This window comes from Neofelis nebulosa, chromosome X (assembly GCF_028018385.1).
Source record: "Neofelis nebulosa isolate mNeoNeb1 chromosome X, mNeoNeb1.pri, whole genome shotgun sequence".
Lineage (NCBI taxonomy): Eukaryota > Metazoa > Chordata > Mammalia > Carnivora > Felidae > Neofelis > Neofelis nebulosa.
This window is the reverse complement of record NC_080800.1, coordinates 15983553-16005810: the sequence shown is the minus strand read 5'-3', so window position 1 is coordinate 16005810 and position 22258 is coordinate 15983553. Positions and strand designations below refer to the sequence as shown.

Here is a 22258-nt window from a genome sequence, read left to right as displayed (position 1 = left end):
GTATTTTAGGCTTTGATGTCCATTCCAAATACTCCGCTCTGCCATCATTTTCTAGTAGCCGTAGAAAATACCTCAATGGATGTAGGTGGTTGTGCTGTAATGAAACTTTTCTTACAGAACCGTGTGGTGGGCTGTAGTTTGCTGACCCCTGGCCTGGACTGATAGTCTTTATTTCTGTTTGTCATCTTACATTTTTCTTTGTCAAGAGTTAAAGAAAGCCAGAGGAACTTGCTGACTGTAAATGAACTTACATCATCTTCTTTTGGGTTTAGCATAATTGTCAGACAATGGTGATTTGGAATATATTTCTCTAAACCCTTGTTGGGAAGGATAGAAACCAGAAGGCTTTTAGCTTGCCTAAAGCTTGTCATTGTTCAAAAACTAGGACAGGCTGTCGCTTAGAGCTGAGTAGTGGCCTTTAGTATCACTCACTCTCTTTGTGGTCACTTGGAATGGCCATAGTCACATAAGGTCATGTCACCATACTGGACATTGTTTTCCTTTGTAGGAGTAGGTGCTTCGGTAATAAATGTAAGGAAAACGAGCTACAGCAATAGAGGAAATGGTATTCTTCAAGGCTCATGTTATATTGAGTTGAGGTCATCATAGTTCATTTCCAGAAGGCTGAAGCTTAAAATAATCAAAGAGCCATTTTCAAATTTCAAAAAACTATCTTATTTTCCTTTTATCTTCACAGGAAATAAAGAAAGAGATGAAGAAAGACCCTCTCTCCAGCAAAGCTCCAGAAAAACCCATGCATGAAGTATCCGGTGGAAATGTTTTGCTGTCTTCCGAAACAATTCTAAGAACCAATAAGAGAGGTATGGAAACAAAGAACAAGCCCCCTCCCCACACACAACCCCAAACTGGAAACTTCTGGGTGAACTGTGTCAAACTTGGAATTGCTGAAACATTGAATGGCATTTGCCCTTTTGTTTTTTTGTATAAATTTGGACACACACACAGAGCGAGTAATGATGTAACTATAATAAAGGGAACTGACAGAATTTTTTTTATAATGAGAAAGTAGACTAAATCCGTAAATGATGATTTTCCTAGGACTTTAGCTTTCGCTCTCATATCTATTTTTATGGATGAAAGGTGACTTTAGAGAATGCTATGGTGCAGGCTGAGCTGTGAGTGTCTGGCCATGTTCTCTTTTTAATTTAAGGGCAGGCTTTATCAGGGTCTTTCTCTCTACCTGCTGGGCTCCCAAACATAGACTGTGTCTCTCCTGGTTTCGCAGGCAGTGCATGCAGAGATATAGCCCATACATCCATCCAGCCAAGGGAACGTTAACCATTTTGTTTCCCTGTTTTGAGACCTCAAGGCAGATTTTCAGGTATTAGCTCCTTGGGGTTTTGTTTTCTCCCACATCCCTCCCTTGTGACACTGTTGTTTGAAATGATAGGAGAGAGAATATAAGATTGCAGGGAGGATTCGACTCACTTCTACTGTGGTCGCACAAGATTTCCTCAGTTTTTCCTGACCCAACCCTCTCTGTGCATCCAGCGGGGCTCACACTGAGCGTGCCCATGGTAGGGTAGCCTTCAGCTGCAGGCTTTTCACGGGCTTATTACTTCCTTAAAGAGAAATAGCTGGTCGGAAGCAGGAGCAGGAAATGTATTAGCCAAGAGTTCCATTAAAAAGAAAAAAGAAGGCAAGTTTACATAACCACAGGGAAGAACAGCTAATCTTTCATAAAATTTAGACAGCATAAGAATTTGTCCAATAAACTGCCCATTGATCATAGTGCTTGAGACATTAGCTTTGTGTCTCTCTTCCTTCCTGCTTCTTCCTCTACCCCCTCCAGCTGCCCTGGGTTACATTTGCTTTTCTGAATTATTCAGATGAAGCATTGGCTGCAGGCCCACGCTGGTTAGCAGCTATAGGATTTTCTTTCTTTTCTCGTTTTCTTTCTTTCTTTTTTTTTTTTTTTAAAGCCCATCGTACCAGTGCAGGGGATTTCCCATTTTAAGAATTAAGCGTACTTTGCTGTAAAACTGCAGCCATCCCCCAAAGCCCCTCCTGCATTCTTGCACGTAAGTTCCAGAACTCTTGAGGCCTGCCCTCGTCAGTTTCAGAGAGCCAGAAGTCCGTGTGTCTTTCTCCATTCCCACAGCTCGCTTGCTGGTCTGAGCCGTTCCTGTTCCTCCTCACGCTCCCTGGGTCCGTGAGCCAAGGACGGGCGGGCTTCTCCTGCCGGCCCTGCTTTCGTAAAGTGAATAAGAGAATTAAGGTAATTAATTAACTTAACAAGCTAAGGGATTAATTAAGTTAAAGAATTAAGGTAATTATCCAGATGAGTTTGGTAAAAATTACCTGAGAACTTGAAATCAAAGAAAGAATAAAACTTTTCAGATAATTGCCTTTTTACGTCTAAAAATCTGGCCTCTGAGGTCCTCTGCAGAATTCTTCATGATCCCGCAAAAGGCATTAAAAGGGGTGGCCTACCGACTGATGTTTTCTTCTCAAGTCTCCACCTTAGGCCTGCAGCTGAGATTTACGACCAACCTTTTACGCTGGGGTATTTTATGTAAGGAATCTGCCAGTGGATCTGAGACTTGGGCACATGGAGGCATTCTGTAAATACGAAACGCATAAAATACCATCTTCATTCTGTCCCAGGCTTCACACTGACCCCCGGGTCACCTGGGCCAGACATAAATTCCCAGTTGAAGAGAAGCATTGTGTACCCGAGGCCAGTGCCGTGTTTGGCCCTGCCCCCACCCGTCAATACTAACAGTATCCTACTACTCCTTATAATAAACAGCAGGGTGGATTGATTGGCCTCGTCAGGCCAGATAAATAGTTCATTGTGCTGAGCTCAAAAGCTACATTTTTTCCCCATCCCAAATCAATGAAAAACCACTTTTTTTCCCCCTTAGAACAAGGATCAGAGGCTAAATCTGTGGGATGATTCTAGTTACTTGTAAACACTTCCGTCCGACTGATTTTTCAAGTTTTGTGACTTATTGTAAATGACCCAAGTCTTCTCCTTCTCTTTGTTTCTACCAAGCTTTGTCCCTAGAAATCTCTGGATGTTTTTATCATTTGCTGTTGTTATGGAGGGAAGTTGCTTTCAGAGTTTAGTAACAGACTGCTTTGTTTCATTAACATAGGATCCTTCTGAGAGTATATGAGTCCTCCTTGTGATTCAGCCTTGGACCCTGTGAGAATTTAATACAGTTAACACAAGTTCTTTTTCTTTTAATAAAGAAAGATCAAAATCTATTTCTGTTATGAGTTTGAAATTGAGCTATTTCATTGGGTCCTGAACTTGAGGTAGATGTCACTGGAGAAGTTTGCCCAGTTGTGGCCAGCGGTTTGGGACATGCCTCATTTTGTGGCAGTGGGGAGTGGACTGTAGAACCTCACGGAGTGGGATGAGTTTACCCTCCCTAGGCCCCTGTATAAGGTCAAGAGATACCCTAGGTTTGAACAAAGCTAGTAATCGCCTTGAGAAAGGGCCAGACCATGGAAACAGTTTGGGGACCAATTAGTTTCAGTTTTCAACTTTAACCTTTGCACATTTCTGCAGAGGTGATTTAGGGAGGTACTGGAATGACTCCATGTGCTTTTCATTTGAGAAAAAGATGTGACTGAAATTGAGAAAGACACACACACACACACACAGAGAGAGAGAGAGAGAGAGAGAGAGAGAGAGAGAGAGAGAGAACATTTCCTGCAGATGGCTTGGCAGCAGTCAGCTATACATTCCAGGAATTAGGGCATTTGTGTCTGCTCCCACTCCTGGCCACTTCTCTGGGCTTCACCCGAGTCCTAGTGAAGGAGCTTTTCCTTTAAAACAAGCTTTTCCCAGGGAGCAAGAAGTCAGTTTTCATTTACACTTGCAGCATGGCTGTTGTGTATCCTGAAGTTATCCCAGACTCCAGAATGTTGACAAACTATAGCCTGAGAATCTGAAAATTTTTTTGGAGCCAAATGACATTCTCATGAACCAGACACAAAAAGGTTGTTTCCTTCCGAGAATGATTTATTCTTTTGTTTCTTCTCTCCTTAAGCCCATTTGGAAGGATGATGAGCCCTCCTAAATTGGAATATTGATGTATGGAGAAATGTATGAAATGCATTCTATCCTTGAGTTTAAAAGCAAAACTGAACACAATGGACATCTTAATAGTTAACAGCAAATACATTCAATACCTACTTGAACATGAGTACAGAGGACTTTGTCCATTTCTACTTGAATTAAAATGAAATTAAAAAAATCAGTTGGTTTCATCCTTAGAAGGGTTTCCCAACCCACTTTATTCATGGGATAGGTTAAGTGTCCAGGCTGTGATCAATACTGCCCTGGCCTTCGTAAGGACCAGCTTGTATTTCAGGGACCTAGTGTCTCACTTTTGCATCATCAGCAGACCTCATGGGGAAGCCGCCCCTCCCAGACCCTTCCTGCTGCCCGGGATTCTGGGTGTTGTTCCCTCCCCACTTTGACATGGATGCTAATGAGAGTTCAATAGCGCCTGTATACTGTGCGCCTGGCCCTGTGCTTGGTGCTGGGGCATATCGGAAGACCGGAAAAACCCCAGCCAGTCCTGCCTGCAAGCATGTTCAGTGTATTGTATCACTTGGGAAATGTTAAGAAAGTGGTGTGCATTTCTTAAATCTTTTATATGGCAAGTTGGGGGTATGTCTCTTATTTACTTGTCATTCTGAATGTGAAGCCACTCCGTGGGTTTCTGGTTGGCTTTATGTGTCCTTGTTTCTATTTCCAGTTTATCATGAATTCAGTGTTTGGTAAGTCTCTATTGTATTTTGCACACTTATTCTTTGCTATTATTATTGTTATTGTTATTATTATTATTATTATTGTTATGCTGTCCTGATATAAAATGTCTTTTATAATCACCTTTTTAAGTCGCTCTGCTCCTTTGGCATCTGCCTTCTGAAAGATAAACTGCTTTTACCATCTTTATTTAAGGTTTGTTGTGCATTTGCATTTTACTGCCCCTTCCAAGGATTAATGCCGAAAGATCTGATGGTCTTAAAAGATGTTATTTGTAACAGGTCTAGCACTGATGCTCCAACATGAGATTCAAGTTGAACTGGTCGGGAGGGTTGTTGTGGGAATTGCTATGTGGATATGACTTGGATTGTAGAACATGACTCTGTGGGCTCATTTGTTGTGTATTTAGTCCTTCAGACAGGTTTAATTCAAAAGTTTTCCTTAACAGAGGGACCAACAGCTGCTCTGCCTCTGGTGACACACTGTTGCTTTAAAAGTTAATGCGGAAATTCTTCAGAATTCATTTTGTGTGTGGATGGGCAATACATACATGCCCCTCAGCATAACACGGGCCCCGTGTTTGCCGCACGGAAGGGTTCTCCTTTGTGGTCTGCTGGCTGTAGCCAGAGTGTGCCTAATGTTTATCTTTCTTTTCCCCTCCCAGTTTCAGCCCTGGTCATTCAAGTCCCTAAACATATCTGTCCATAGTGACCTCCCTCCCTTGTCTCTACTAAAGGGGAAATGTGTTTTGAGCTCTCACTTCTTTGGCATTTCTTTGGCTGCTTGGAATAACGTTCTCGAGGTATCTGTTGGCCTGTTAGGACGTGAGTGTGTGTGTGTGCACGAACATGCACCTGCTGCCGTGGAACTCTGTTGGCTCGGAGGCGGTGGCCTGGTTCTCTTGATAGGCTGTGGGCTCTTTGTTTGAAATGAAACTGTAAACAAAGGATGGAGAAAGCGTGTCTTTAATAAAGAAAATGTCAACTCCGTTGGTTTTCCAGTGCTTTGTCGTTCAAGGTAGATGCGAGTCCTGGGAATTTGTTTATAGAAATAAGACGTTTTTCCTTTCAAATTTCCTTTTGAAGCAACAAACGTGAATTATCCTGGTTAGCTAGGAATCTGAAAATGCAGCATGTTGGGTCAGATTTTCTCCAACTCTCCAAATCACCTGCTGACTTTACCTAAATTGCTGCCTTTCATGGACAGATGGAAGAGTAAGAAGTAAGAGAAGGCATTATTGTTGTATGTGGAAGCTCTTGGCTATCACCTGACCGGACTTTCCCGTGGGGAGATGAAGATAAAGCTGGCCATCTGGCAGTGAACCTGGATGGATAGAATTCGTACATCAATAATACATACGTGCATCTGTGTAAATGTATCTGTATGTGCATTTATCATCTTTTTTCCCAGGGGCCTTCATTCTTGAAAGTTTGATAGTAAAAGGGCCATAAAGAGATCTTGTAAAGTAATTGATCCCTGGCTGCATTACTGACAGGTTCTACTGGGAGCCTGTGTTATTGGCTCTGTGGGACCAGTAGTTGCTGTTAGAGCATGTTGCCCCAGTTCACTTTCTTATCGGAGTATTACTGCCTCTTGGACCGAGAGATGGCACCCATTTCGGGTGGAAAATGCCATTTTGGGTGGGTGTTGCCATCATATATTTCCATACATTTTTATGTGTGGGTCATTGTCAAACTTGGTTTTAAGAAGTTTTCTTGTATTATATTTATCTCTTTTTAATCTCTGTGTCCTGTTTCCAAGATGTTAACACTAGAGGAATTAGTGTCCCATGGAATAATTATTTAGACTTCTACAGCACTCCTGCTGGGTTTCCACCCAAGTCCAACCAGAGGAGGAGCCAAGTAGTGGTTTGTGGTAGTGGCTCCACCTGGTGGCTGTCCTAGGAAACGCCTTCTTCTGCCCACCTCTTTCTCCTGGTAGGAAATGCCTGTGGGTCCTCTGACTTAGTGTTCTCAATTCATGCTTTTCCATCTTAGACCCATAGCTTCTCTTTGTTCCCTTCTAATTTCTTTTCTCTTCTAATTTTTGTTCATTGAACTCATAGAATCCGTTTCTCCGTCCTTGTCCCATCTGTTACACCCCCGCTGACCAGGATCATTGTTGGTAAGCATTTAAAAAAAAAAAAAAAAAAAAAAAAAGGACTCCTGTAGTCCTGACTCTAGGTGTAGATAGTAATTTGAACACAGTATAAAGAAGTACACTAAAATCCCTGTAGGTAAGCCAGAGTCTCCTCCTTAGTAGCTCTAAGTACCCCTAACTACTTCTTTACTTCTTGTTGAGCCCAGTTTTCCTCAAAGGAGCAATATTTTATGACTGATGTTGTTTTCAGTTGTCAGCAGGCGGCTAAATAAAAAGCCAACTGACTTTGTTGGCTTCATTATCATTTGTCAGTTCTCTACAGGAAGCCCCTTCTTGCCTGGGCGTGGGCCACCCACCCTTACTCCCACCCTGCCCTGGTCCCCTCTGGGTATACCACGGAGCATAAGTATTCTTGATAAATATAAATGTTTCTTTTTTCATTATCTTGTGTTTTGGGGTTTTGTTAGTTGATGACATTGCAGATGTGTTTTAGCTACATTGTGGGTTAGTCTGAGAACTTAATCCCCACTTATGACTTTGTTTCTATGAGAAAAAGCATTTGGAATTTCAACGTTTTTTATTTATTTTTGGGACAGAGAGACAGAGCATGAACGGGGGAGGGGCAGAGAGAGAGGGAGACACAGAATCGGAAACAGGCTCCAGGCTCCGAGCCATCAGCCCAGAGCCTGATGCGGGGCTCGAACTCACGGACCGCGAGATCGTGACCTGGCTGAAGTCGGACGCTTAACCGACTGCGCCACCCAGGTGCCCCAGCATTTGGAATTTCAAACACTGCATCATGCATAACCCACTTGTAAATCTGACTTCTTACTTTGATTTTTATATTACTGGCCTGAAGCCCTAGGTACTTTTTAAAAGCAGAGAGGGGCGCCTGGGTGGCTCAGTCGGTTGAGCATCCGACTTTGGCTCAGGTCATGATCTCTCAGTCCATGAGTTCGAGCCCCGTGTCAGGCTCTGTGCTGACAGCTCAGAGCCTGGAGCCTGCTTTGGATTCTGTGTCTCCCTCTCTCTCCGCCCCTCCCCCACTCAACACACACACACACTCTCTCTCTCTCTCTCTCTCAAAAATAAATAAACATTAAAAAAATTAAAAAAAATAAAAGCAGAGAGTCCATATAACTGGGGATGACAGCACTTTTCTCATGCAGAGGAGTTTAAAGGTCACTTGGTACAGAATGCTGGACAACACACCCAGCCCCGAGGATAGCGCTGGGCAACCACATTGCACACAGTGCTCATTTTCACCAGTTCTGAGTTGGACCTTGGTGCGCCCAAGCGTGTCTGTATATGGCATGTTCTAAAAGGGGGACTATTGTGTATTTTCACCTACTAGAGAGGAGACCACGTAACATGTGTGGCATGCTCAGAATGACACCAGGCCAGCATTTCCCAATGTGTGTTGCACCGAATTATGGCCCTGCAAAATACTGCACAAAAGAGGAATGGAGAGACAGAGATAAGGAGACGAAAAGGGAGAGAAAATTGGCTCTCTAGACAAGTACATTTGGGCCACATCGGCGTGCACTAACACCCTCTTAGAGACTGACAGGCCTGTTCGCATATTGCAGGCTCTCCGATGCCCTGTGGTAAGGAAACCTGCTGATCTTTGATCATCAAAGCACATTTTACTGAATACTAGTTAGGACTCTGCTTTAGGATGTGCAGGACTTGAAAATGTAGGACAAGAACCTCTCTCAGCATCTCTGAGATCATCTTCAGATTCGACCTTGCACAGGGAATGTTAAAGTGAGTGGCGATGGCCATGCTGGCCCTGTGAAAAACACTGACGAAGCCTCTGAAGCCCCCAGCCGCGAAAACATAAGTTGGGCGATGCTGGGAGAACGTTCCTTGAATCTAAAGCTTGAAAGCCAGTCCTTTCGGTACGTTTTCAAGTGACAAGCTGAAAGGGATTTTTTTCTTTTGATCGTTTCTTGGGTTCCTGTGTCGAAGAGTGCCTGGGCTGGGCTTTGGCAGGAAAAGTGGACTGAGGGGGCTGACCCAGAGGACGCAGGGCTGGCTCTACCTGGAACTTGGGTCAGGATGGAACTGGTATTCCAGGGGCAGATTCTATAATGAAGACGAAACAATAGTCCTACACAGTCAGAAGAGTCCCATTGCCTTCTCTACCCGCTTCAATTGAAAGACGGGGAATCTTAGCTCTCCTTGACTACATTAAAACCCTGATGAGGCATAAAGAAGAGCTTCGTTCACTCTCTCCTCTTATTAATTAGCGAAAGAGGCTGCCATTTCGAGTTCAGATAATGAGCCCACTTGTGGGGCTGTGAGGCAAATCCACTTAGCCTGCCATTTAGAGCTCTGGAATCTAGAATTCCTGAGGTGGCTGAGGTCCCTGATAGTGTCACAGCCTTCAGCCTGATGCAGGGACTCTCCTGTTGACATGCCAGGAAGGAGGACGTGGAACCTCTGCCCAGGGGACCTGAGAGGACACCCCTCTGATCTGGGGGACTGGACTTTGCTAAGGCCCACATGGGATTCTCTCTTCCAAAGAGAGGTTGTTCCGGGTAGAGAGCTGGTAGATTAATTAAAGGTAATTAATTAGAGGTATTGTATTGGGACAACAAGTGCCTTCACTTGTAGAAAGCCCTGGTAAAGGAGCCTTTTCTTCTGTAGCTTCCTCAGTTTCTTCTAATTACACCTGTTGATCTCTAGTCACAGCCTGGTTCCCCTGATGCCACCTGCAGCTTCAATTTAGTCTTTGGATTCATGGCTTTTTGTGCTTGTGAGGCCCCGGGACTGTTGTGCCCCGAACAATGAGGGCATTACCTGGCCCACCTCCGTAACCCATGGTTAGGCGGACAGTGGGCCCGGCTGCAGTGCCAGGTGGACCACTGTCATTGTCCCCCACCAGGAAAGGAAAGAGGACTTCCTATGTGTGGATGTGCATGTGCGCGTGTGTGCGCGTGCCCTCAAGGAAGCACTTTGGAGGAGGACTGAACTGCTTGTTCTGTTTGTAGTTTTCTGGAGACCTGAATAAGCTCAGTGGTAGTAGGGCCTTGTTGCAGGAAGAATGGCTATTGGCAGACTCCAGCCCCCACTTCTGTTGCACCCCCAAAGTTTCCATGGGACTTGAGTCAAGTCTCATACTCTATTTTCCCATCTGTAAAATAAGGAGACTAGGCTTGTTAATTCCCTCAGGGAAACTGTCAGGCTAAAAATGGGGAAAGAGAATAAAGCTTGGGGCAGAGGGTGTGAGAAAGTGAAATACTACTGAATGTAGTAGTAGTTGTTACTAAGAGCGGTAAACTGCTGGGAAGACCCCAAGATGTTGGGAAGAAACTACAAATTTATGGACACTCATAGTGAAGTGTTGTTTCCATGAAGCAATCAGTGATCAGATGCACGTGGAGCATTCTCCGGGGTAGACCATATGGTAGGCCATAAAAGAAGGCTCGGTAAATTTCAAAGAATTAAAATCATGCAGAGTATGTTCTCCAACCACAGTGGAATTAAATTAGAAGTCAACAACTGAAGGAAATTTGGGGAATTCACAAATATATGGAAATTAAATAGCATACTCCCAAATAACCAGTGGGTCAAAGAAGAATCCCCAATGGAAATTTTGAAATATTTAGAAATGAATGAAAATGAAAACACAATCACCAAAAATTGCCTGCGTGCAGCTAAAGCAACGCTTAGAGTAAAATTACAGCTGCAAATGTCTATGATCAAAAAGAAAACAGATTTCAAATCAATACCCCAACCTTCCTTTTTCCCCCCAGCTTCACTGAGATATCATTGATATTATAATATTGTGTAGATTTAAGGTGTAGAGCGTGATGATTTGATACCTGTATATATTGCAAAATGATTACCACACTAAGGCTAATTAACATGTCCCTCACCTCCCATAATTACCTTTTTTTTTTAGTTGTTGCTGTGAGAACCTATAAAATTTGTCTTTCTCTAACATATTTTACTTAGCATAATGCCCTCAAGGGTTCATTCATGTCACAAATGGCAGGATTTCCTTTTTTTTTATGGCTAAAACATATTTCCAGTGTGTGTGTGTGTGTGTGTGTGTGTGAGAGAGAGAGAGAGAGAGAGAGAGACATTTCCTTTATCCATTCATCCATTGATGGACGCTTAGGTTGTTTCCATATATTGGCTATTGTGAGTAATGCTGCACTGAACACGGGGGTGCAGATATCTCTTTGAGAAAGTGATTTCATTAACTTTGGATATCTGCCCCGAAGTGGGATTGTCCATAATTTACTTTCTACCTTGAGAAACTAGGAAAAGAGAGGCACTAGGCTGGCTCAGTTGGTGGAACATGTGACTCTTGGTCTCGGGGTTATGAGTTCCAGCGCCACATTGGGCATAGAGTTTACTTAATTAAAAAAATATTAAAAGAAACTAGAAAAAGAACAGCAAAGTCAACTTGAAGCAAGCAGAAAGAAGGAAAAAAATAATGATTAGAAGTAAGTGAAATAGAGACTAGGAAGATAATACAGAAAATTACTAAAATCAAAAATTGGTTCTTTGAAGTAGTCAACAAATTGATAAATGTAGAAAGGAGAGCAGATTTCAAATACCAAATGAGGAATTAAAAAGGGGACATCGCTGGGGCGCCTGGGTGGCTCAGTCGGTGAAGCGTCCGACTTCGGCTCAGGTCATGATCTCGTGGTCCGCGGGTTCAAGCCCTGCGTCGGGCTCTGTGCTGACAGCTCAGAGCCTGGAGCCTGTTTCAGATTCTGTGTCTCCCTCTTTTTCTGACCCTCCCCTGTTCATGCTCTCTCTCTCTCTCTGTCTCAAAAATAAATAAATGTTAAAAAAAAATAAAAAAAAAGGGGGACATCACTGCCAATCTTCGAGAAATTAAAGAGCTTGTGAGGGAATCCTGTGAACAACTTATGCATTCCTGGTGGGAATGTAAAATGGTGTAGCTCATTTGGAAAACGGTCTGGCCTTTCCTCAAACTGTTGAGTGTAGAGTTACCACATGACCCAGCATTCTATACCCAAGAGAAATGAAAACCTATGGCTACGTACAAACGTGTGCACTAATGTTCATAGCAGCGTGACTCATAATGGCCTTGAAATGGAAACAACCCAAGTGTCCATCAGCTGAAAAGATGAACAAATAGTGGACTGTTATTTGGCAATAAAAGGAAATAAGTACCGATACATGCCAGAGCATGGATGGGCCTTGAAGACCCGATGCTAAATTGAAGAAGCCAGACACTAAAGGTCACATATTTTGTGATTCCATTTATATGAAGTGTCCAGAAGAGACAAGTCCCTGGACATGGAAAATAGGTTAGTGTTTGCCCAGAGCTGGGTGTGAGAATGGAAAGTGACTGCTGATGGACAAGAAGTTACTGTTTGGGGTGATGGAGATGTTCTAAAATTAGGCTGTTGTGATGGTAGCACGACTCTCTGACTATAGAAAAACCATTTATTTAATCAGTTAAAATGGGTGAATTTGTATGGCATGTAAATTATATCTCAATAAAGCTGGGGTGGGTTTTTTTTTGACGACTACCACACAGAGTGGTGTTAAAATGCAATGTCTGGCTGTGCCTGTCTGTCTGTCTGTTTGAATCTTTCCCTTTTACATCCCCTACCACTACCCCCTCCCAGCCGATGGACAAGATGTGTCATTCCGTTTATTCAAGTCTTTAAAAATTATATGTTTCTCAGTGACGCTTTCTATTTTTCTTCATTCAATCAGTTGCCTAGGAGATAGTGAGTGTGAGGGATCAAAAAGACACTGTTTTGCTGGGATGACCTAAATATTAGATAATCGATCTGAGAAGGGTAGAGAACTGACTGTGGCATTCTATTGTTCATTTCTTGAGAAAAAAAAATGAGATTCCCTGTAAATCAAAAGGCAAACCTCTTATATTCTGAATTCTGTGCTTCATAGAGAGAGCCTTTCCTGGAAAGGAAAGAATCCATTTAGGGTTCCAATTTTTCTTGCCATTGTAACTCTGCATTGGCTATTTTTGCTCATAAATCTTTTCCGCAGCCCTGATGATTTCTTTATGAAAGATTCTTAGATGTGGAATTACTGGACAAAAGCGTGTATGTATTTTACGGAACTTTAAGCCATTATTATGAAATTGATTTCTTGAAGGGTCGCACCAATTTACATCACCACTAGGAGTGGGAAGAGTGCTTGTTAGGGTTTCAAGCTTGAATTTCTTTGATTAACAGAGTTCTTGAGCATTTTTTTCCCTTCTGTCATTTGTTTGTATTCTTTGCTCTCACATCGAGGTCTTTCTGTTTTTCTTACTGATTAGCGTATTATTCCTTGGTCATTTCTGGCAAATTGTGCTTCCCAGTTTGTTGGCTTTTCACTTTGTTTACAACTGGTTTTGATGTACAGAAATGGTACTTTTTTACGGGGATGAGAGTGTTGATTTCTTTCATGATTTCCATGAGTAAATTCTCACCTAATTTTTCTTCTTTATACTGGCTTCATTTTTTACTTCTGATTTTTAATCTCTGTGGTATTTTGATGTGTAGTATGTGGTTAGCATGCAAACTGATTTTTATTTTGAAATAGCCACTTTTCCAGGACCATTTATTGAATAATCCACCCATTCCCCCGTGAACTGTGATGTCTCATTTATCATATGTTATTATATATAAGACATTTTTCCTGGACTTTCACTTCTGTCCCATTAATTTGTTTTACCATTCTTGTACCAATGTAGTTAACTATCGTGGCTTTATAGGACATTTTAGTATATGATATGGCTTTTGTCCTTCCTGTTATCACATGTCATTTTCAAAGCTATTTTAGCTATTCTCGTTTGTTTTAAAATTATGTTACCCAGTTGTTAAAAACTCCATTAGGATTTGAATTACATTAACATTGCACATCGATTTAGAAAGAACTGACATTCTTGCAACTTTTTTTGTTTAACAGTCTTGTATCGTGTCATATGAAATGTCTTTATGTATGATAGTGTATAAATGAAAGCCTCTTCTCCCCCGTGCCCCCCTCCTCTTCTGCAGATATCCTGGTGGGCCGGTTCTTGCAACTGTATCACCAAATTAAAATGTATATCCCTTCTGAATTCTAGACAGCTAATTCTAGTGACCCAGTGACAATAGGACATCGCTCTGTTTAGTCAAGTGTCAGTTAATGTTTTATTTGTGCAGTCTTGCTTACTCCTTATGTCATTCCTACAGAGATTGGGGTTATTGTTGGCTTTTGCAAATAGAATCTTTTTCCCCTTGTATTTTTTTTTCTTATCACTGATACACAGAAGAATTTAACTTTTGAATATTTATAATAGCTCTTTGTGGAACACTCTTGTTAATTGAAAAATGTTCCCCTGTAATATTGAGGGAACTGATAGTATTTATCGGTCCCTCGCTTTCAGAAGGCGGATGAATGGAAATTACAAAATGTTGTATTTTATTTAACAAATACATTTGATAGAAACCAAAATTCCTTAGCTTGGATAGAGCTTTCCGGTTTGTATACGTAGACAAGGACCGAAAGACTCACTCCCATCTTACACTAAGCCCATGAAGGTGGGGAGGGGGCAGTTGCCATTATAGGTGTGTTGTAAATATAAGGAAACTGAAGGGGGCAGAAGTGAAAATGACTTACGGGATGCCGCAGAAAGGCAGACCTGGAAGGTCTCTTACTGCCTTCATCTCAGAAAAATATAAGCAGTGATGAGTGATAGTGTCCAGAAAGCCTTAGGGAATGGCGCATCTTAAATGATGATTTTTGGACCCTTGTAGCTGCATTCTATTCTGTTAATACACTTGTGTGCTTGTGTGTGTGTGTGTGTGTGTGTGTGTGTGTGTGTATCCATGTTTATACTTGGACTTTTTTTACTAGATGATAAGCTCCTTGAAGAAAGAGGCCTTATTATATTCATCTTGGAGCCCACTTTATCGGATGGAAGTATATGCTTGTACTCACACACCCTAACCCTTTTGAGGAGTGAGTTATTGAAAAGAAAACTACCCGAGGGAGAAGAAGCTTTATATTTAGTTATATATTTAAGGAAAAGCTGTTGAAAGTTGGTGATTCAGAGCAATTGCCTTCATTACTGAGTGCTGAGGGAGAGGGAAGACTTCTTAAGGGTCCGTTTTAGAAAGTGGATCATGAGAGTAAGTACTGAATCTAGCTCTCAGCCTCATAATGGGCCATTAGTAGAGTAAGAAAGCAAAAAAGGTTTCCGAAGGAGGAGATTCGAACTAGACTGAAAGTAGAATTAAGTTATGAGGGTAACTGTGTTTGAGAGACAGCTCCTCCATTTTTCCTGTTTCCTAGTATAACATGAGCTGAGAGCAAGGGAATATTTCCAGGGTAAGGGAAGCTCTAGTTTCTGTCATCATTTTAATCTGTATTTGGTTTGTCACCCTTCCGCAAGGTTTTCTAAATAAAGTGTAGAGTTGAGTTTATTTTACATACAACAGTATGTCTGCTCTTCCCTTTTTTGTTGGAATACACAGACCAGACTTCGCTTTCCCTTCCTTTCTGCACTTCATCCTGTCTGAGATTTGATTGCTCATCATCACTCTCGTCAGAGCAAGGGAGGGAAAATGAAGATATTAATCAAGGGAGGTCGTTAGATTATGTGATTATATGTTAATTTTGTTCATCAGGAACCCATTATTACGAATTATCACTGATTAGTATTGTGTTTTCATATTTCTGTGTAACCACCTCCAGTTGGGTTGCTAGAGATGTTGGAAGTCTGGAGCCGGCCCTGCCCCGCACCCCCCCCCCCCCCCCCCCCGCAGCCCTCACATACATACTCTCTCTTGCTTCTTTCCCTTCTCCCCACAGCCAGCTTGGATGGATTCTTCAGTATCGTCATTCCTTCCGAAGCAAAATCAGATTTCCAGAATGTTTTGTTATTGAGTTTCCCCCGTATTCTTTTTGACCCTTTTCTAGGCCATGCTATTTGACAGATTAAAGCAAACAAATGAACACAAGCATGCAGTTAATTGTTATCTTAAAAAAAACACATTGTTTAGGAAAAAAAAAATGACATCAGTTTTATGTTTGACTTTTAAAAAGATTTAAATCAACTCTTTGATAGTATCATCGGGAGTAGCTTGTTTCTTTTGAAGAAGTTAGCTTCCTTTGTAATTTACTTTTGATGAAATCATTGAGATAAAAGATAAGGCATATCTATACAAACAAAAAAAAGTTATATACAAAGAAAAAAGTAAGCAAGTTACTGATGTGTCTGACAACACTGTGGACGGGGACAGGCAAACAAAAAAGAGCCAGGAATGCAAATTCGGTATCTGTTTTGTGCATAGCTGTATGCTTAAAAAAATACATCACCTTTCCTCTTAAACCTTGTCCCTATAGCTCTGACTTTTTTTTTTTTTATGGAATTCGTGTGCAATTCAGTCATGTTTTGTTTTATTTTTTATTTTATTTAAAAATTTTCTAATGTTTATTTTCTTTTTTTGAGAGAGAGAGAGAGAGAGAGACAGACAGACAGACAGACAGACAGACACAGCATGAGCAGGGGAGGGGCAGAGAGAGAGAGGAAGACACAAAATCCAAAGCAGGCTCCAGGCTCTGAGCTGTCAGCACAGAGCCCGACACGGGGCTCGAACCCACAGACGACGAGATCATGACCTGAGCCGAAGTCAGATGCTTAACCAACTGAGTCCCCCACGTGCCCCCCGTTTTGTTTTTTGTTAAATGTTTATTTATTTATGGGGCGCCTGGGGGGCTCAGTTGGTTAAGCGTCCGACTTCGGCTCAGGTCATGATCTTGTAGTTCATGGGTTCAGGCTCCATGTTGGGCTCTGTGCTGACAGCTCAGAGCCTGAAACCTGGTTTGGATTCTGTGTCTCCTTCTCTCTCTGCCTCTCCCCAGCTCGCACTCTGTCTCTCTGTCTCTGTCTCTCTCCCCAGAATCTCACGGTCCATGAGTTCGAGTGCCGCGTCAAGCTCTGTGCTGACAGCTGAGGGCCTGGAGCCTGCTTCTGGTTCTGTGTCTCCCACTCTGCCCCTTCCCTGATTGCACTTCGTCTCTCTCTCAAAATAATAAATCAATATTAAAAACGAAATTTAAAGAAATTTTAAAAATAAATGTTTAATCATTTATTTTGAGAGAGAGAGAGAACAAGCAGGGGAGAGGGGCAGAGGGGGAGAGAGAGAGAATCCCAAGCAGGCTCCATGCTCAGCACAGAGCCTGATGTGGGGCTCGATCCCACAAACCAGTGAGATCATGACCTGAGCCGAAATCAAGAGTCAGACACTTAACTGACTGAGCTACCCAGGTACCCCCGCAATCATGTTTAAGAGCTTTCTTCCTTCCTTCTCTCCCTGGCTCCTTTTCCATCCCTCTCTCTGTGATGACTTATTCTAAGCTCCATTCCATCCCGGATCAGGTCTCTAGGCTATGTACACGTATGTCATTAGCTTTTATTTACATTTGTACAGGCTTGACAGGAATACACGGATCATTGAAATCCAGGATGATCCATAGAAACCGTGTTGCAGCTTAACCGTAAATCTTTTACTAGAAAAGTTTACGTAGGATGCGATTTAATTTTACTCCCTACCGATCCTCTCAAGTGGGTGTGTTAATACATTACAAAATGACCAAACCTAGGTGGCAAGGAAGAAAGGAGGAGGTGCAGGATAAATCTCTCCCTCCCTCCACATCTTCATAAATTCTGAACTGTATTGATCCATTCATATTGATGTATGAACTCATTCTATCAAAAGCCCAAGTTGAAGTGGAAAATGGAAAGTGATCATTTATTAGAGTGTGTGTCAGCTTTATGCTGAAGCAAACCAAACAAACAAAACCACACAGGCCTGAATGGCCTCTCTTTCAACCCTTAGCTTGCAAATGGCCGGAGGCAGACAGGGCCTGCGCAACCAGCAAGACTTGATAATAGTTGACAAATATCCTGTCTGTTTTCAGTGGCTTAGAACTTGACTGTCAGTTTGTAGCGGCTGGAAGACCACCGTGTTTCTTTTTCTTTCTCATACTTCTGCCCAGGATAATTCAGAGGCCCTGGTTGGAGAACTTCTGAGACATCCATGCATTTCTCAGCTCTCTTGGCCTGTAGCCATTTCTGGAAGGTCATTTCACCGTTCATTTCTTTTTAAAAACATTTTATTTTTAAGTATTCTCTACACCCAATGTGGGACCTCAACTCACAACCCCGAGATCAAGAGTCTCACGTTCCATTGACTGAGCCAGCCAGGCACCCCTCATTTCACCTTTCCAAATGTCTATTTCTTTATCTACAAGTTGAAAGATTGAAAAGTTTTCAGTATTTTTTAAAGTTTATTTATTTTGAGAGAGAGAGAGAGAGAGAGAGAAAGCGAGTGCAAGCAGGGGAGGGGGAGAGAGAGAGGGAGAGAGAGAATCCCAAGCAGGCTCCACACTGTCAGCACAGAGTCCGATGTGGGGCTCAAACTCATGAACAATGAGATCATGACCTGAGCTGAAACCAAGAGTCTAACACTTAACTGACTGAGCCACCCAGGTGCCCTGTCCAGTATTTTTTAACCTGAGGACCCTTTCTAAAAGCTTTTGACCCTTTTGATGGCAAATTTCTGGGTCTTCATTAGCACATAACTAGTTCTTCAAATTAGGCTCAAGGTGCTGTTTATAGATAGTCCTGCGAAGCTTTTTGCTCTGCGAACACTCATTTTGGCTAGTAAGCCTTTTGGAATCTTAAAAAGTTTAAGGATTCCATTCTTTTCTTTCAAACCTTTTCCAGGGTCACTAGGAAGGAATATTCTGGTCTATGCTGCATATTCTCTGCAGCTCATTTGAGCTCCTACAGCCAACAAACATTTATTGGATGAATCAGCTTTCCACATGACCCGTCAGAAGCTTTGGGAGAACTTTAGAGAATTCTAGCTCTTTGCTGAGAAAGCCTTATGGCAATTTTATCGAGTGGTGAAGTTAAAACAGTGTTTTGCCGTTGGTAAACCACCCATTCTTGCCCACCGCATGGCAGTGCAGTCTCTTTACTCTGCTTGATTGTGCTGGGTTGAATGGGTGGTGAGATGTGTACTCATTTTGCATTCAGCTCAGCATGTTTCAGAATCCTGTCTTCTCCAAAGGCTTTTCATATCCTCGCCATGTTTATTTCAGTGGGTGTGGGATTACATCATTCATGGTAAATTGGGTTGAGTTGCAAACTCTAGGTACCAATCCCATCCCTTCAACTTGGTTAGATGACGCCTGAAGACTGCTAGCTAAGTGATGAGGTTTGTTTTTTTTTTTAAGCATGTTTCAGGTTTCAAAATAAGATTTTAATAAAGATATATAAAATGGGGGCACCTGGGTGGCTCACTCGGTTAAGTGTCCGAATTTGGCTCAGATCGTGATCTCACAGTTTGTGAGTTCAAGCCCTGTGTTGAGCTCTGTGCTGACAGCTCAGAGCCTGGAGCCTGCTTTGGACTGACTCTGACACTCTCTCTCTCTCTCTCTCTCTCCCTCCCTGCCCCTCCCCCACTCACTCTGTCTCTCTCTCAAAATAAATAAAATTAAAAATTAAAAAAATATATATATAATGAATCAAGAAGGGATATGAACAGATATTTATATACACATGCTCATTGCAGCATTATTTACAGTAGGCAAATGGTAGAACCAACCCAAGCATCCATCAGCAGAAGAATAGATAAACAAAATGTGGTCTCCATACAATGAAATATTATTCAGCCTTAAAAAGAAAGACTGCTGTCAGCACGGAGCCCGACGTGGGGCTCAATCCCATGAACTGTGAGATCACAATTGAAAGCAAGAGTCAGCTGCTCAGCTGACTTAGCCACCCAGCCGCCCCAAAAGAAAGAAATTCTTATATGTGCTTCGACATGAATGAACCTTGAGAACATTATGCTGAGTGAAATAAGCCAGTCATAAAAGGACAAATATTATATGATTTTATTTATATGAGGCATATAGAATAGTCATAGAGACAGAAAGCAGAGGTGCTGTTACCAGGGGATGGGGTGTGTGGGGGGACATGGGGACTTCGTGTTTAACGGATACAGAGTTTTAGCCTGGGAACATGAAAGGGTAGATGGATGTACAGTAATGTGAATTTGCTTAATGCCACTGAACTGTGCATTTTATGGTGGTTAAAATGGTAAGTTGAGGGGGCCTGGGTGGCTCAGTCAGTTGGTTCAGCATCCGACTGTTTTTTTATTTTGTTTTAAATGTTTGTTTACTTTTGAGAGAGAGAGAGAGAGAGAGAGACAGAGAGAGACAGAGGTGTGAATGGGGGAGGAGCAGAGAAAGAGGGAGACCAGACTCCAAAGCAGGCTCTAGGCTTGGAGCTGTCAGCACAGAGCCCGCGGGGCTCAAACTCACAGACCGTGAGATCAGGACCTGAGCTGAAGTCAGACGCTTAACTGACTGAGCCACCCAGGCGCCCCAGCATCTGACTCTTAATTTCAGCTCAGGTCATGATCTCATAGTTCGTGAGTTTGAGCCCTACATTGGGCTCTGGGCTGACAGTGCAGAATCTGCTTGGGATTCTCTCTCTCTCTCTCTCTCTCTCTCTCTCTCTCTCTCTCCCTCCCTCCCTCCCTCCCTCCCTCTTTCTGCCCCTCCACTGCTCATTCTCTTTCTCTCAAAAATAAATAAATCTTTAAAAAATGGTAAATTTGATAGTATGTATGTTTTATGACAAAAAAAAAGACCAAGAATAATATGACAAATACCCAACAGCCTTCTACCCACTGTCAACTGAGAAATTTAAAAAATGGAGAACTTCATGTCACCTGTGTTACCTGGTCTCAATTTCATTGTGTATATTTTGAGGAGGGAATGATGACGAGTCAGAGACTTCTTTGTAGAAGAGCTTTCTTTCTGCTTTATTTTCCGTCTGCATTTGTTAGCTAAAGATAAACATACTACAACAGGTAAGAAGTGAATAAACTTATTGTCCTTTAAAATTAGTGTTTCTAGAAACTTCTAAAAAGATTTTTTTTTTATAAACTTCTTTTACCCCCTGGGCCTTCCTTAATATGGAGAAATAGTCCAGGGAAATGACACTCAACTTACCAGGACAGAAGACTAAGAGAAGATATTTTCTGGCCTTTTACTCCCTGCATGTATGTTGTAAACATTTTTTGAGGATCTGCTCTGTGTCAGGCAGTGTCGTATCAGTTACCTGTTGCCACAGTTATGCTGCGTAACAAACACCCACAAAACCTCGGTGGCCCAACAGTAAGCATTTATTGCTTTTGAGTCTGGGGCCAGCTGGAAGCTGGCTGGTGACTTTTCTGATTTTGACTGGGGTTCCTCCCGTGTCTTGAGGTCAGCTAGCCATTTGCCTTGACCTCAGCTGCACGCCTAGGGCACCGGCACTGCCTCGTGTATCTCGCATGCTCCAGCAGGCTGGCTTAAGCACGTTCACATAGCAGTGGTAGAGGCATGACCGAGAATGGAAACTTCCAAGTTCTCTTGAGGCCTGGGCTCCAGACTGGCACGCTGCCACTTCCTTTTCACTTTGTTTTCCAAAGCAAGTCCCATGGCTTGGAGAACCCTGCTCTGTCTTTAAGGGAAGCACTCTAAAGTCATGTGACAAAGGGCATGGGTACATGAGAGGTGAAGAATTAGGGCTAAATGCGGTCAGCACACCCCACCCTGTGCAGAGCGTCACAGGAGAGACACGTAGGCGGTCCTCTTAACAACCCTGAGTGGAAGGTGGCATCCTCCAAGCTTTACAGTCGGAGCAACGGAGGATCAGAGAGGTTCTGTGATGTATCCAGGCCACACTTGCAATGAGAGGTACATTTTGGGTTTATACCGAGGTTTGTCCAACCTCTTCCTCTATGCTGCCTCCGACTCCACACAGCATCTTGGATTACTGCCTCTTTCTGGAAACATCTGCCTTGCCTTTTGTGTCTGTGTATTTGCCCCCCTCACCCCCACTATACCTCTTTATTTTGCTGGCTCCTCTTCTCAAGCTTCTTAAATGTAAGCTGCTTTTATGGTTCTGTCTTTGGCATCTTCTGTTGTCTCCTCGCTCCTGGGCTCAGCCAATGCCACAAAGCACACAGGCCCCAAAGCCAACCTCTCTGGGCCACACCTCCCTCCTTGCTTCCCTCACCCCTTACGTCCACTCTCAGACACTCTGTGCTGGTTAATGGTCTCTCAGCTGTAAGTCACAGTCACCCTGGCTTAACCTGGCTCGGGTCATAAGGAAATGTCTGTGTTGCATAACAAGTCCGAGGGCAAGGCAGGGACTCTGTCTGAGTTGGCTTCATGCTGTGGTCTTCCCTGCTTACATCTAGTGGGGGAAAGGGCAGGGGCTTCTCTTCTTGGAGATGCCCTGGGCCGGTCCATCTTCCTCTCTCACTGCCACCCTGCCCGTCCCTGAACCCATCCCTGGCCCTAGCCCAGGGCTAGTGGTCTGCAGTAGAGTGGCTGACAGGGGGCGACTAC

General features: G+C 42.8%; 1 protein-coding gene across 8 annotated transcripts in view; it reads left to right on the top strand.

Moving 5' to 3' along the window:
• The window catches only part of SH3KBP1 (SH3 domain containing kinase binding protein 1), a 334814-nt gene that overhangs the window by 134010 nt on the left and 178546 nt on the right, over positions 1-22258 (top strand). For all 8 annotated transcript variants that reach the window (XM_058714793.1, XM_058714795.1, XM_058714791.1 and 5 more), the window contains one exon: positions 698-821. In XM_058714793.1, the coding sequence (XP_058570776.1) occupies positions 698-821 (124 nt within the window). The remainder of the gene's footprint in view (positions 1-697; positions 822-22258) is intronic.